This window comes from Ptychodera flava, chromosome 2 (assembly GCF_041260155.1).
Source record: "Ptychodera flava strain L36383 chromosome 2, AS_Pfla_20210202, whole genome shotgun sequence".
In the NCBI taxonomy this organism is placed as follows: domain Eukaryota; kingdom Metazoa; phylum Hemichordata; class Enteropneusta; family Ptychoderidae; genus Ptychodera; species Ptychodera flava.
The window spans coordinates 20,407,555-20,424,275 of NC_091929.1; the positions used below are offsets into that span (position 1 = coordinate 20,407,555).

The 16,721-nt window shown below is 35.4% G+C and overlaps 2 protein-coding genes across 2 annotated transcripts in view; both read right to left on the reverse strand.

Annotated features, from left to right (window-relative positions):
* The window catches only part of LOC139116605 (actin-1-like), a 244,120-nt gene that overhangs the window by 74,823 nt on the left and 152,576 nt on the right, over positions 1 to 16,721 (reverse strand). The window lies entirely within an intron of this gene.
* On the reverse strand, positions 720 to 16,480 carry LOC139149321 (fibronectin-like). Its single transcript, XM_070721036.1, has 8 exons — positions 16,399 to 16,480; positions 15,086 to 15,376; positions 14,282 to 14,579; positions 11,094 to 11,383; positions 4,525 to 4,824; positions 2,525 to 2,833; positions 1,901 to 2,056; positions 720 to 817 (listed from the first exon to the last, which is right to left on the reverse strand). Exons 1-8 carry the CDS (start codon positions 16,478 to 16,480, stop codon positions 720 to 722), a joined length of 1,824 nt encoding a protein of 607 aa, XP_070577137.1.

Below are 16,721 nucleotides of genomic sequence, written 5' to 3' on the forward strand. Positions count from 1 at the left end.
CCTTAAACGTCAAAATAGACTATTGTCGTAACAGTAACTGCCCTCCCCTTTTGAAGATTAAATGTCAGGCAAATGTTATCAAGCTTTCTAATTCCCCTGTGTTTTGATTAGCCCCTCGTTGGTATCTTTAACACGAACACGATTGCCGCTGACATTTTAATTCTCCAAAGGGCAGCCATTGTCAGTCACCGAATACAACAGTTACTTACTACATATATTATATTTCGGGCGAAAGAGGAGAGTGTATTTTCACTTGAAGTTCATTTCTCACCTATAGGGTGTTCCTTTCTTCAACGGTCCGTTGCAGTAATTCTCAGAGTCATCAATTTCACATACGGTATTTTCTCCAATTGTAATTAATACCGAGGATGGTGTGATCGTCTGCGAACTTTTGTAACATCTGAAAAGTCCCAAATATATAAGAAAAGCTCGCAACACACAATACATCGGCAATATTACATATGTATAACAAATACTTAAAAACAAACTACATTTAACTTATGCATTGCGAACAACATAACACTAGTTTGTTGTTAAAAACGACATCAATGTGAAAAAAATGTCACACCAGAAGTTTTGACTAAGGGAAAATCAATGCACATTATCCCGTTCAAATAGCAGCATTGCTTTACAGTCCCTATTTTACTGCCAGTAAAGGTTATAGATTGAGTCAAGCATAAGATTACCTCCATATGGCCATGGATATTCATATCGCTCTTCTATTTGTATCTCAAGGTTCTGCCCTGTGCTTTAGCCCATGTGTTCATTTGCGGGTCAGGATCAGTCCCTCTCTCAGGCTGATAATCATAATATCCTCCTAGTAAAGTGAAGGTAAGGTACTTAAAAACAAGCTACATTAAACTTAATATCGTAGAATTTACAACAATTAATGATCCATTAATATGGATTACTTTTAAGATGTTAGGATGTCTAGAACATTTTCCTGTAAAATGTACAAGAAGCTGCACGTTTTGTACCGAGTATGGAATGGGGCATTGTTCTCATACACACATTCAAGCTTGTGCACCAGACTGCTAAAGACGACCGCAAGTGGCTCACTCATACGCATGCGTTATTATAGACGATAAAATGTCTTTTTCGTGACCACACAGACGTCGCTATTGCTATCATAGACGTTGTGAGAGCGTCGATCACGGTCCCAGCTTCAATGATTCCCCTTTGGACGTGATGTCACGTTTCATATTATTCTTCCCCTTCACTTATTGGTTAGTCTTCACATAATGAATTTTGCCAGTATAACCACATTTCTTCAACCCTTTTCTACAGTGAGCTTTGGATTAATCACAGGCGCCCTTATCACTTGACTGTTGATATGCGTGTACTCATTGCATGGGATGTGTTGAATTGTATTTGATGTGTGATACGACTACTAAATGGAGGTTCATTGTTTGGTCATTCGATCTACAATAAGGGCAGAACTTGCCATAAATTGTAATTTTGAGGCCAAGATTATGAAACACTTGCATGATTTCTTTCTTCATCTTCTTCGCCTTGATACGCATAACATTATCGAGAAAACGAAGCGTGTCATCCCTATAGATAGATAGATCTTTACATAGACAGACAGACAGATAGATAGATAGATAGATAGATAGATAGATAGATAGATAGATAGATAGATAGATAGATAGATAGATGGATGGATAGATAGATGGATAGATAGATAGATAGATAGATAGATAGATAGATAGATAGATAGATAGATAGATAGATAGATAGATAGATACATACATACATACATACATACATACATACATACATACATACATACATACATACATACATACATACATACATACATACATACATACATACATAATATATAGACAGATAGATAGATAGACTTGTGATATAAAGATGTTTTAGAACAATTACTTACCTGTGACGTTCTCTTCTGTCACAATTACGCTGTAGTAAAGTACTGGACCGTAGTCATGAATGAAAATGTCATCAGTGAACTCAACCGTTATTGTAGTTTTTGTCTTCATTATTACTTCTGGGTCATTTGATGGTCGCACATCCGATGGTGGAGGGGCTACGAAGAATGTGAACAGGCTAAAATTTATTACGGAAGCCCTTACAGCTCTGCTGTATAGATATCTTATGTAGGGAAATGTTATTAATACAATTAATACGTAGAATGTTGGTGAACATATTTCTCACTGCATCAAAACGCAATAATACAGATACATTCACACTAGTGAGTTGCCTGTATTGTAGAATTGTACACGTGAAATCACATGAATCCACATGAACACAGGCTTTCTGAATACAAGAAATGGATTATTGACTGTATTCATCTGTATATGTACTCTTCAGCTAAAAAATAGCCAAATAATTCATGCTAATAAAGCAAGTATTATTGTTTTTGATGCAGTGTTCGATATCGAATGAACATAAATTTTGCTAATATTCCTCTAAAAAAATTATAAATTATATTTTACCATATTTCACTTCATTATAAGAAACAATAAGAGCGTTAGGCTAAAAACGTATTACTCACGCGCAATATCAGTTTTCTCTTCAATGTACGTAGGGTCGCACTCTGTTCTCATAGGTTCTGGGCTTAAGCAAGTTAAAGTAAGTCGGTACTCAGTGAATGGATCAAGGCCGGTGATGTTAGAGGCCGGGTTTTCGTCATCTTTATCAGGCAATGGTATGTGAACGTTGTCTAGAGTTTTGTCTCGTTCTTCATTGACAAAGTCAATCGCAATACTATAAGATTCTAACTTTCCGGTCGGCTTATCCCATGCAGCCAGTAACGATGCAACTGTTTTGTTTGCGATACGGAAATTTCCGGGTGTATCTGGCACTGAACAGAAGCACAATAACAAAAACAGCAACATAGGATAATGAAAAAAAACAATAATATCATAAAACTGAAAGTATTGGTTGTAAGAAAATATGAACGAAAATAGCCTGAGAAACTCGCATATTATAAGTGACAAACATAGACAAACATGCTCAATATCAGTTCATTTTACTGCTTATATCTTAACTCCGAGGAAGACATCTTGTGTGAGGTGGACACCTTTTTTCCTTGTGACGAAAATATAAATGTAGATGTTGCGTCAGCTTTTAAGAATATTCAGTCTTACGGTATAATGAAATTGCACACAAATATCGATTTTCCTTCTGGTTAGTAGATTATGATACATACCGGTAAATTGAATGACGTGCTTATTGGCATGGAAATTAAAAACGTGGGCCTGTTAATGCGAGAAAAAGTAATAACAAGCTCCGCCATAACGGTAGTCAAGGGGTCACATAGACACACACATAGACACACACACTCTCAAAAAATAAGGCAGAAAGAAAAAAGTAAACGGGAGGGGTGGGGTTAGATTTTATAGATGAGAAAGTAAGAATATCAGACTTACTTGTTCTATCCCTAGTTATTTCTGGTTGACTCTCAGTGACACCGCTCACTGCCTGAACGGTAATGTTATACAACTCGCAGGATTGAGGGTCACTAGCTTAGCTGTTAATGCAAGGTCCCACTGATGCTTTATATCTCCGTGTTCAGGTTCATGAGTTATTTTGTATGAATCATAATTACAGTCCTCGCTAAGCCTACAGCTAGGTGCAGACACTCAAGATGGATTTCCTTATCATTTTTGTAAGTCACTTTTACCATTCCTGGTCCCAGTGGCTCTGAGTTCCATCGAAAGTAAAAAATGTAACCCAGTGACAAACTGAAGTTCACGACTAATTTAATTCATAAATATTTGCATCGTTTAAGTCAATTTATATCTAAATTGGACTCCATTTCTCCACAGTGGCGTAATCAGTTTAATTTGACGAAGTTTTGTCAAGAGATAAACTCTATTTCACAATCTCTCTTCGAACTTGAGTGTATCATTTTAATTTGCCCTGTGAACATTCGCTATACTCCATACGTTTTATCTAATGTCAACATCTACTGTTTTTCAAATACACCTGTAGGTGTCACGTTGTATAAACATTCCATATACATTATTGGGTACCAGTTCGTAGATTCATTAGGATGTTGTCGAGCAACTAGAGAATTAAACAATACAGCACCTGTAGTAATATTAACTGGTACACTACTTCCGCTTGTCTTGTCATCGGAATTCGTGTATATCTGCAGAGTGTATGTATCACCGGCATGTAGGTCGAGCAGGCGAGTTGATGTATTGCTTGTAACTAGGAAGTGTTGCCGTGCGTCAAGGTGACTCGTATAGATGACAGTAAATTCATCATACAACTTTTGACATCAATATCCCAGGCTATATCCATTAAGTGTATTTCGATATGTTCAGCCCTAATGTTACTTGCCGTGCCGGGAACTGAAATGAGATAATTGGTTAACATGTGAATACATGTTGAAATCCACGTTACGAAATATCATATATAGATTTGGGGACATTAGTGAAAATTGCAAAGGCAAGCCCATGGCAATCACCATTTTAACAATTAAAATATCGTTCCTGCGAAGACTACTTTAGTGACCGATAGTGATCAAATAAATAAACATCTTACTCGTTCTGTCAGTTTCGGTTTCAGGATCACCCTGTAAGGGATCAGTATCACCATCTTGACCACTTTTGGTGAATAGGTCTACTGAATACTTCGTGCCGGCATAAAGTCCGCCAATGGCATGAGACGTGATGGCTTGATCTAGATCAAGGATTTCTTCGTTTCCGGATTTTGCGTTCTCCCGATTATCGATCGGTTCATAGGTGAAGGTATATCCAGTCGAGTGCCCATCTGGTTGGGTCCAGGTAATAATAAAACTATCGTGAGTTGTGGCAGTTGTCAGTACCGTAGCGTGTTCAGGATCTGAAACGTAAATGCAATGGAAAAAATCAGGCTGCCATCACGTTTAATGTGTAGAAACACACTTTCTGAATATTAATTGCTACAGCCAAATCCACTTTTTGTCCTGAACCTTGTGTTAGGGTCTTAAGTTTTTTTAAAACCGGATTTTGCTAGTCAAGATAACCAAAGTGAAAAAAATAGTTACTGGATCTCTGTCAGTATTGAGCAATTTTAGATAATTAGCATAAACAAAATGGCCGCCAAATTATCACAAATTACCATTGGAAGCAGTAGAAGTAGGCTTTATACTGTTAAAATTTGCTAGTAAAAGCACATTTCTATTAGTGCTTCAACTAAAAAAGGTTAGTAATCACAGATGAATAAATTTAAATGCTAATTTGCATAAATTAACACAAAATTATCACAAATTACCATTGGAAGCAGTAGAAGTAGGCTTTATATTGTTAAAGTCTGCTTGTAAAAGCACATTTCTATTAGTGGTTCAACTAAATAAGGTTAGTAATCATAATTGAATAAATTTAAATACTAATTTGCATAAATTAACACATGAACCATATTTTACAGGAAAGCTTGAAATGTACCAAAGTAGATTATAAACAATGCTACAATGAATGCTTAATGACTTGGTGCGGCAAAGGGGAAGGCAGCTCCACACACCATACTATTTTTGCGGATATTCAGTGTTTTCCTATCTTACTCGTAATATGTTTAATATTTTCGTCTTCTATAATTTTGGACACAGTGTTGGGACACTATAGTCTACAACGAGGTAAAAGTAGGCTCCGTGTTTCATACACCTCTCTCAACATTATACACGTGCCCGAACACAAATATAACCGGTCCAATAACTGGCAAATGAAAATACCAAAACAGTCTTACAAGGAATACAATCTCTAACAGAAAGAGACCAAATACAACAAGCAAAGAAGCTCCTCGGACGTTTCGAAGAAGAAGTCAAATAACAACTTACACATTTACTCAAAAATAAGTTGTTACGTAAAAAAAAACGACTTCCCAAAACCAAACCAAATGGCTCTTTTTCAGGGCCACCAAATTTTTCAGCCAAAGAACTACCATTGAAATACAATGGCCAGGCCATCATATTCAAATACACAGAGAGAAAATTTAACAGATTGAGGAAATCTTCTCTGATAATGGAAGCAAAAGAAAAGAATTAATTAAAGAAACAAACAAAAAATAAGACACACACAGGCGTACCAAATACAAATCCCTAAGAACTCTAAATGTATTAAAATATCTCTCGGAATATGAACAGCATGATTGGAACTAATTTGGGATAACTGGATTTTCATATTTTGCGAATTTCTGAAAAGTGTTCGGTGCCATATAGCTGAATGTTGCAGTATCACAAATTACTTATAAAAACAAGTGTGTAATATAAAAGAAAAGCAGATTAGATTACATTTGAAGATTAAATCGACATTACATCACCATCTAATTATCCCAAATTAGTTCCAATTGTGTTAAACTATTAACTCCTGAAATAACATTGAATAGAGGCTTAAAATTTATCCCTGGAAAATTCCGAAATTCATTTCAATACAACCAAATCTACCATAACATAGGCAGAAAAAATGCCATTAAAACACTATCAAATTGAACCATGAAATTACCATAAAACCATTAGATAAAGGCAGGGGAAATGGAATAGCAATATCAAATTAAACAGATTACATTGACGAAAGTCACAGACTTTTAAGCCAAAAGAGATTACGATACAAAAGTGCATGTAAATGACAGCGACAACACAACCAGAAAACTACACGGACATGTACTAAAATAAACAAATAGACAAATGATACGTTCAAATATCATGATCCTTTGAATACACATAATATGCACACCAACGCAGTATCCACTCCAAAAATTCAAAAAAGTCACCAGCATCAGCAAAATTCATTTGTCGTCACGGTCCAAATTATTTATGGCTGCTCTAGCCCAACACACAAATATCGGAATACATAACATAGAATATTTCTTAAAACTGATTGTACAAAACCAGTCAATGTACATTAAAGATACAACAGACTTTACCAACAAACTAAGCTAGATAACAATACAACATAATGCATTACAGTCACTCTGGATGTAATCTCGATGTACACAAATACTCCACAAACTGAAGCAAGCTGTCACAAACGCACTTGATTCAGTATCAACTATCAATTACAGCTGTAAAATATTAAGAAAAGATCGAAGCGTTCCACTAAACAATTACCAACAATAATTCTGCAACATACCACGGTTGAATTTAACAGAAACGTCTACCAACAGATTTGTGGCTGTAGCCTGGGTTCACCAGTTTCGCCGGAAATCGCTGATACAACATTCTACAACCTTGAAACTGAGGTCATTAAACTACACAGAAGCAGACTTTCCTTTTGGAAACGATTCAGAGATGTGTTTTCATGATCTATGCTTGAACAGAAACTGAGCTGAATGTGAATTTATGGCTAACATCAATAAGTTACACTGAACTTTCAAATTTACAATAGAGTATTCTCCTCAAAGTGTCATTAATGATTTACAAAGTCAACGATACAATAAAGGGAGAACTCTCGACACAAAAACTCACACCAAAATAACAGACCATTTCAATATCTAGCCAGAAACTCGTGCGACCCAAAAAGGTATTTTTACTGGTTTAATTAAGGTAAATTGCTGAGATATGCCCATGTAACAACATATAATAATAACCAAGACTTTGACAAGAAAGTTGAATTTACGACAAAAAACAAAAACAAAACAAAAACAAGGTTATAAGACCACAGAAATCGCACAATCAGAAAAAGGAAGTTGGGCACACAAAGTGCGAATCGTACCTCAAACTAGGGAAAATCAATAATAACAAAACTAATATACATACGCAACCAAATACAGTCCACAAATTAGAACAAACGATATAAAAGCACTAACAATGAAATGGAAAATAATTGAAAGCGATGAACGTCTTCAGTTTTTGTTCCCTGAAAAACCAATAATAGCATACAAGAGAAACAAAACTTAAAAGATGAATAACTTGTAGTAAGAGCCAAAATCAACGCAAAGGATCAACGAAAAGGAGAAAAAACAAACAAATAAACACATTAAGTAAAGAACAAAAAAGTTCAACAACATCCAAAGGAAAACAGGCCATACACAGACAATACAAATATACAATCTCACACTGGATTGGATTCAGATCCAAATATATCAATAATAGTTTCGTTACTAAATGAACAAATGTAATTCTAGAGGTCATACACGAACAAAATAAGGATAACAATATTAAGAGACTGAAGAAGAACTCACATTTAAGAGTTTCGAAATGCATGTTGAAATGGATCACAAATGATTTTGACACCACAGACCGAACGACGAATCGTCATAGTATATCCAAAAATAAATTAACCCCCCCAAAAATACACATATTAAGAGTAACATACGAAAAAACTGAACATCCTCAAAAATAGTATGGTGCGTTGAGCCGCCTTCCCCTTTTCACCTTTAGAGAACCCGAGTAACTTTGGAAATATCTTCTATAAGTCACTGTACTCCAAACCCGTAGTATTTTCCTGATGCACAAAGTGTGACTAATCATGGATTCAATGCGACGTCAGCAGATTCCATATCAATCTCGAAAGTAGTGTAAAATCACAACGTTTTTTCTTAAATGTACATAAAATGCATTGATAGTCGAGCTAGGAAAAAGTTCCCACCTTACTTAATCATTGATTCGGGTTAGATTATCACAACTCAGGTTGGTTTCAGCAAAGGCATAAAGATCACTAACTTACTTAGAAACATAACAGAGGCTCTTGGCAGAGTGTAACACAATTACCAGAACACTGTCGGCATCAGTTTATATCTTTTTACACAAGTAAACAGGCAAGTACTCGAAAATGGGCGAAGGCTTAACTATTCGGCTGCTTACATGTCTGATTATGAACATTAACTTTGCAACAGAAAAAGAAGTTTATGTACGTGCAACTATTAAAACAGTGATGTAAAACCTACTGTGTTAAAATAACTGCACGAAGTACAGTAAATGATAATAATGTAGAGTTACGCTTAACAAAGAATTGTTTACAGCTGGCCGCCATCTTGAAATTATGCAAATTAGCATGTCATTCAAATAATATATGCCAACATTTATGTTCCAGTTTGCCGTTAGCACCTGCTTGGTGATTGAACGAGAAAAACAAAGTTACAGTATGTATAAAGCCATTTGAGTCTTCTTTCTCATACAAAGTGCAATAAGCTGGCAGCCATTTTGATTATGCTAATTTTCTCAAATTGCTCAATGCTGACAGAGGGCCAGTAGTTATACTTCTTTTTGTAGTGGTCTTGGCAAACGAAATCCACCAAGAAAAAAACTTAAGACCACAAAGCAAGGTTTACCCCACTGGCAGCTGGCTGCCGGACATGTTTACAGCTAGCCGCCATCTTGAAATTATGCAAATTAGCATTTCATTCAAATAATATATGACAATATTTATGTTCTAGTTTGCCGTCAGCAACTGCTTGGTGATTAAACGAGAAAAACAAAGTTACAGTATGTATAAAGCCATTTGAGTCTTCTTTCTCATACAAAGTGCAATAAGCTGGCGGCCATTTTGATTATGCTAATTTTCTTAATTGCTCAATGCTGACAGAGGGCCAGTAATTATATTTCTTTTTGTGGTGGTCTTGACAAACGAAATCCACAAGAAAAAACTTAAGACCACAAAGCAAGGTTTACCCCACTGGCTGCCGGACTATTACTGTTTGTGAAATGAGTAATGACATTTGAACAATCATTCCCATATATATATATATATATATATATATATATATATATATATATATATATATATATATATATATATATATATATATTATTATATATATAACACCTACGGTTTCAAGGCGCCCCATCACCTGCAGCTGTATCTGCGCGTACGTGTGTAGTGTACACACACTATCCAGAGCTTGCAGAAGCAAGTCCTAGATAGCGTTCCACACTTGCACTATAAATCGGAAGAAAAATTGTTGACATTGCACGAAAACGGTCATTACTCTGGCAATTTGATGCCCCAGTCACGAATATAAGATGTATAATAATATGGTTGTCACGAAAATACCGCATGCACTCGGACATTGGCGCTGCGCATCGCCCTCCGCTACGCGTCGGGCGATACGCTGCGCCAATGCCCTCGTGCATCCTTTGCGGTATTTTCGTAATAACCTCATAATACACACTTTTTGTTCAAGCTTTGCTGCAAAATATGTGATACACCTTATCATACACTTATCATACATATGACATACATAACAGAAACCATGCAATGAGTAAAATCTGGGTTTCAGAAACATAACGCAAATTACTTCAAGTACAAAGTAATTATATCTGTTACTTAAGTTTCATGCATCTAGCAATCGTCAGAATACTGTTATAATGTTGGGACGTACCATTGTACTATAGTTCTATGTGATGTTGAAATTCTATGAATAATACTTGTTTTGATGACGCCACTTTGAGACCAACTCAGAGCGTTTGCTTAACAGCGTAGACTTGTTAGGATTGATAATGTATAGTTTTTCTGATGTACAAAGATTACATCGCTTGCTTATGTTAGAGTAACTTGATGCTTCGTCAATAATTGACCATAATATGTCAAAGACCTTGTCCTTGTCTTAAGGGACCAGTATTATTTGGATAATTTTTGTTATGGAACGACTGCACGTGATTAGCGAAGCGCTTCTGAAAGGTGTTATCAATGATGCCGATGTAACCTTCCCCATATTGACTCCCGTTGATGCATTTCTATCAGTATGCAAATGTATAAAAAATACCACTTTCCTGGCTTCCTTTTTCAGTTTCCAACGTTAGAAAAAATACAACTTTCTTGCTTTGCCAAAATTTTGTAAAATTTTTAACATTCCATTTGCTCAATAATATATAACAAAATAACGATTTTGTTTGCCACCAACAGTCTTTCATTTGAATTTAACAGTAATTTATGTTATGCTTATCACAGCCTTAATCACTTTTGAATGTCAGTTATACCATGTAAAATGCGAATAGACAACTCAAAAAATGTTGAATTTTCAGTCTAGTTCCAACTGAGACATAGCATGCTTTTTGAAAAAAATATTGCTTTTATAGTAAAGGGTGTTGATTAACAGCAACGCCGCCCTAGAAACCTAATATTCAATAAAATAATATTTACTTTTTAAACTAAAATGGCTCAAATAAATATGCAGGAGAAAGCATAACCATTACTCACAAACTCGTTTGACTTTAGATGCTGGTTCACTTTCTAATTTGTCTTCGCCGTTTCCTGTGCCACTTACGGTGTAAACAGACATCGTATAAAGATGACCGGCCGACAATCCAGTGCAGTCATATTCGAAATTAGAGTCCAGATATTCCCCTTCATATGGATTACCTCCAGTTGAACTAGTACATTCAACCCTGTAACTTGAAATCAAGCTGTTGGTTTTGTCCATGATCCAGTAAGGGAACTCGTCGATCTCGCGTGGGAAGTCACGGTTAAGGCCAAAACAGCCTCCGGATCTATAGGAAGCAGACGAAAATATCAGTCAATGGGTTTCTCAACCAAGTTAAGTAACAAAATAACAATTCACTGCTGCAACTCATAATGCTTCTCATGGAAGACAGGTAAAGTTATCTTCATTGGAAATTAGTTAGGCTATAAACACCAATTCTGTCATCAATCCCAATTTATCTTTCTGCACCAGCTTCTCATTTTTTGCTCACGTGTTGACACACGTGAGCATATGTCGCAGCGATGTCTGTCTGTCTGTGTGTCTGTGTGTCTGTCTGTGTGTCTGTCTGTCTGTCTGTCTGTCTGTCTGTGTGCTCAATATCTCAAAAACGGCTCATCAGATCAGAATCAAATCTGGTACATAGATTTAGTTTGCTAATGGCAAGAACTGATTAGTGTTTGGTGGGTGTGGCTTGCTTACTTTTTGCTCATTTGCATAATTAATGATTTTAGAAAAAAAACGGCTATACATTGAGAACGACTGCACACAATTTGATGAGATTTGCTACAAATGTTGATAACATCAAGATATATCAGCTGTGCAAGTTATTAAGGGGTGACGTGAAAGATAATCACTAATTTGCATATTTAATGAAATCTACTAATTAGGCATATATATCTGAATTTACTTGATCAAAATTGACGAAACTTGGTATGCATATTGAGGATACTATGATTTAACATTACTGAAAGTCATTAAGCATTTTTACTTCATCCAAATCCTAATTTGCATATTTAATGACCTTTTGAAATTAAGGATATATATTTGAATTTACATGACCAAAATTGATGAAACTTGCTATGTACATTAAAGATACTATGATAGAACATTATTAAATGTCATTAAGCATTTTTACTTCAGCCAATTCCTAATTTGCATATTTTATGAACTTTCCTAATTACGGGTATTTATCTGAATTGACGAGGCCACAGTTGACGAAACTGGCTATGTACATTAAAGATACTTTGATAGAACATTATTGAAAGTCATTAAGCATTTGAACATTAGCCAATTCCTTATTTGCATATTTAATGAACTTTTATAATCAGGGATATTTATCTGTATTGACTAGACCAAAGTTGACGAAACTTGCTATGTACATAAAGATACTATGATACGACGTTACTGAAAGTCATGAAGCATTTTTACTTCATCCAGCTCCTAATTTGCATATTTAATGAATTTTGAAATTAGGGTTATATATTTGAATTTACATGACCAAAATTGATAAAACTTGCTATATACGTTAAAGATACTATTATGCAGGCTAACATTATTGAAAGGCATTAAGCATTTTTGCTTCAGCCAATTCCTAATTTGTGTATTTAATGAACTTTCCTAATAAGGGATATATACTTGGATTTATTTGATCAAAGTTGGCATAACATGCTATGTACATTTATGATTATACCAGGTTATACCAATATTAGAAGTCATTTCGCACTTAAGTTTTCTTGTCAGCTAATTTATAGTTTGCATATCTAATGAGCTTTCAAAGTTTGGAATATATAGTTTGAAGGACTTGACCAAAGGCAATTACACTTGCTATATAAAGTGGTGATACAATGACAGCAGTCAAAGAAATTAACTATTTCTATTTCAGCTAATTGCGTATTTGAATACTTAATGACCTATAAAGTTAATCTGTGATGAATATTGTTCATTATGTTGATCATAATACTTTCAATGAAGTTGCAAACATGTGGAAAAGGTTCAAATTTACACATAACTTCAATATATAATGGAACACGTGAGCATTTACAGTTCATATCTGGTTTATGTATGGAAACTTCATGACATTGGAAATCGGAACAATAAAGGAATAATACCCGTGCAAAACAATGTACAAAGGATGAAGATCGCATCGATCAGAAATATTACTCTGTTGACAGTGAAACTGCAAAGTGTAAAACTGTGCCACGGAGACGAACGACGACAAACACCACAATGTGACCCTGTAGTTTAATAAAAGTCAAAAAAGACCTATTCAAAAGCGGGACCCATACCCCTTTTCAATACAATGGATAATCAAGAGACATTTCACATTATCTTTGTCATGAGAATTTATGCAAGATTATGAAAATTTCGCAATAGTAAATAAATAAATTAACCAATCAATAAAAACCATAAATAAATAATTAAATACATAAATAAATAATAAATAAATAACTAAAATCACTGAATTAGATAGTTGACTATTAATTGATAAGTAAAAGCAGCAAGCAGCGTTATTGGGGAGGCAAGCATGATTGTAATTAATTAATTAATGACTTAACTTACAAATTAATCAGTTAAAAATCGTATATGGCCATAAAAACCACATGACTAACTGAAATTAGCAAGCACTCCCACTTACGCTGATGTGTATAATTACAGTTCTAGTATTTCTGTGGTTGCGGAGGAAAAATTTTTATTGATTAAATTGGAATTTTAAAATCCAATGTGGCGGCCAAAGGTACGTTACCGCTCGCGATTTCATCTGCAAAGTTTAGTTTACCAAAAAAGGAAACATTCTTCACAAGAAATTTGCATAGGGTTTGCCCTGTAGTTATTCAGAGGATTGACTTTGCTGATTTTCATAAAATATTATAGCCGTTAAGGTCATGTAATCAGTTAAAGTCAAGGTGTGCCACACACTACTTCTCCCTAACCCCGAACAAGTTGTGCGTTTCGTAGTGATACGAGTGATAGCTTCTCAGATTTAGGACGAAAGAAAAGTTATGGGAGAAGAAGTAGAATTCAAACGAAACCATTAGAGTCCATCCCTGTTTGCCTTTGGTCCCTTACAGTCAAATATAGTGAAAAAAGAATAACAATGCACAAGTACTCTAATAAAAGAATACACATAAAAACTTCTGAACCTGCAGTCAAGTGTATACTCATGCAGAAGGGAGAAACAATTTACTTACAAACTCGTTTGACTTTAGATGCTGGTTCACTTTCTAACTTTTCATCATCGTTTTCTGTCCCACTTGCAGTGTAAACAGACATCATATAAAGATGACCGGCCGACAATCCGGTGCACGTATATGCTGTAGTATAAGAGTTCAGTTTGTGAGCAAAGCGAGGAACACCTCCTGTAGAGCTTATACACTCAATCGTATAACTTGAAATCAGGCCAAATGGTCGTACCCATTTTGCCTTGATAGAAGTGGTAGATCTGTCCGGTGAATGTACGGCCAAGGCAACAACAACATTCGGATCTATTGGAAACAGACAAACATTATCAGAATGTCTTTTTTCTCGATCAAGGGAGGAAAATAATGATTTAATTCAGCCACTCTGAAATCTACAAATTGAACAATGTAGAATTATATCGTCAATGAAAAATAGGCGATAATCATCAATTCTCTCTCTGATACCCACAATTTTTTTTCTTTTTTGAATATTATCACATTCTGCATGTAGGCATACGTTGCGTCATTGACAATCAGACCAATTCGGTTATCTCATCTTTACAAAACAATGTACTCCGAATTAAAGGGTGAATGTTGCATTGATTGGATGTATTTCTTCGATGACAATGGAGCTGCAATGTTTGAAACAATGATACTGGTATGTACCAACGACGAGAAACAAGACGAAGTGTCACTGAAGATAATTAAGCATCAAAAAAGCCATTTACAGGGTAGACAAAACATACTTTTGTTACAATATGCTACATTACTCAGCAAAAATTACATATTCCTAAGGTAGGTTTACAACTTACAAACTCGTTTGTCTCCAGATACTGGTTCACTTTCTAGCTTGTCATCGTCATGTCCCGTTCCACTTACGGTATGAACAGACATCGTATAAAAGTGACCAGCCGACAATCCCGTGCAAGTGTATTCTGTGGTATCAGAATCCAGATCCTTGTTGTGTCCATCACCTCCTGTAGAACTAATGCACTCAATCCTATAACCTGAAATGAGGCCAAATGGTCGTGCCCATGTTCCCTTGATAGAATTGGTGGATCTGTCCGGTGAAATGACGGCTAATGAAACAACAACATTCGGATCTATAGAAAACAACAGAAAATATCAGAATGTTTTTCCTCGACAAAGCCAGGGAATCTACTACTTAGTGCACCAATCCTGAACCTAGAAATTAAAACATGTAGGATTATATCGTCAATTGAAAATTTGTTGGTTATAACCATCAATTTTCTCATTTATGACCACAATTTATCTTATTTTACTATCCTTTCATATGATGTGTACACTTACATCGTGTGGTTCGCAATCAGAACAATAAGGTTATAGGTAATAGGTAATGGTTGGTTTATTCGGTATTTCAAGACCATCGGCCCATATTACATTAACAGGATTGATAAAGGTAAACATAAGACACAGTACATTACATATTCAATTCATTTACACGATTTCGGATATTGAAAGCATGAAACATAAAAGCAGCTAAACGTTGAATCGTTTCTACATTTTCATGGGTAAGCAATTCAGTAAACTTAGCTTCTGGTGGAGGATTATAATAATAATGATCAATATATTTTTTCTGAAACGTTTCAGAAAAATAATAAGGTTATTAAACTCTAGAAAACGATGTAACCAAATTACTGGGTGAATATGTCATTTATTCGACCTATTTCTTCCTCGACAGTAGAGTTGCGATGGTTACAACTATGATACTGGTAATGTACTAACAACAACTTGAAGAAACAAGACGATGTGTCGCTAAAGGTCAATAAACATGGCATCGACAAGACCTATTAACAGGGTGGGCAAAACATACTTTTCTTTTCAATACACCAAATTACCCAGCACCAGTACACATTCCTAAAGGTTATATGTTTTAAACCAAATTTAAACCAAACCAATGTTTCATTAGAGCTCATGCACGATTTATGAAACATTTCGAGAAAGAACGTATATAAAAATGATGAAAAGACAAATTACTAATAAAAAACAATTTCCTTACTGACAATCTTAAAATGAAATAATTTCAAGACACTAATACAAAAGCAAAATTAAAAATCGGCGATTGCGCCAAAATACTGCAGGAGAGAGCAAAACCATTACTTACAAACTCTTTTGATTTCAGATGCTGGTTCACTTTCTAACTCGTCTTCGTCGTTTCCTGTCCCACTTATGGTGTAAACAGACATCGTATAAAGATGACCGGCCGACAATCCAGTGCAATGGTGTGATATAGTATCCGAAGTTCAGGTTTGTAGCAAAGCGGGAAGCACCTCCTGGAGAGCTTATACACTCCGTCCTATAACCTGAAACGAGGCCAAATGGTCGTGTCCATGTTCCCTCGATAGTATTGGTAGATCTGTCCGGTGAAGTGAGGGTCAAGGCAACAACAACATTCGGATCTATAGAAAACAGACAAAATTAAACACG

Excerpts from the sequence above, each read along its gene's own strand:
- LOC139149321 (XM_070721036.1), bottom strand. The coding sequence starts at position 16,480 with ATGTCTGTTTACACCATAAGTGGGACAGGAAACGACGAAGACGAGTTA. Across the intron at positions 15,377-16,398 it reads ATCTGAAATCAAAAGAGTTT|ATCCGAATGTTGTTGTTTCA; the intron begins GTAAGTAATGGT and ends TGTTTTCTATAG. Across the intron at positions 11,384-14,281 it reads AAAGTCAAACGAGTTTGTAA|ATCCGGAGGCTGTTTTGGCC; the intron begins GTAAATTGTTTC and ends TGCTTCCTATAG.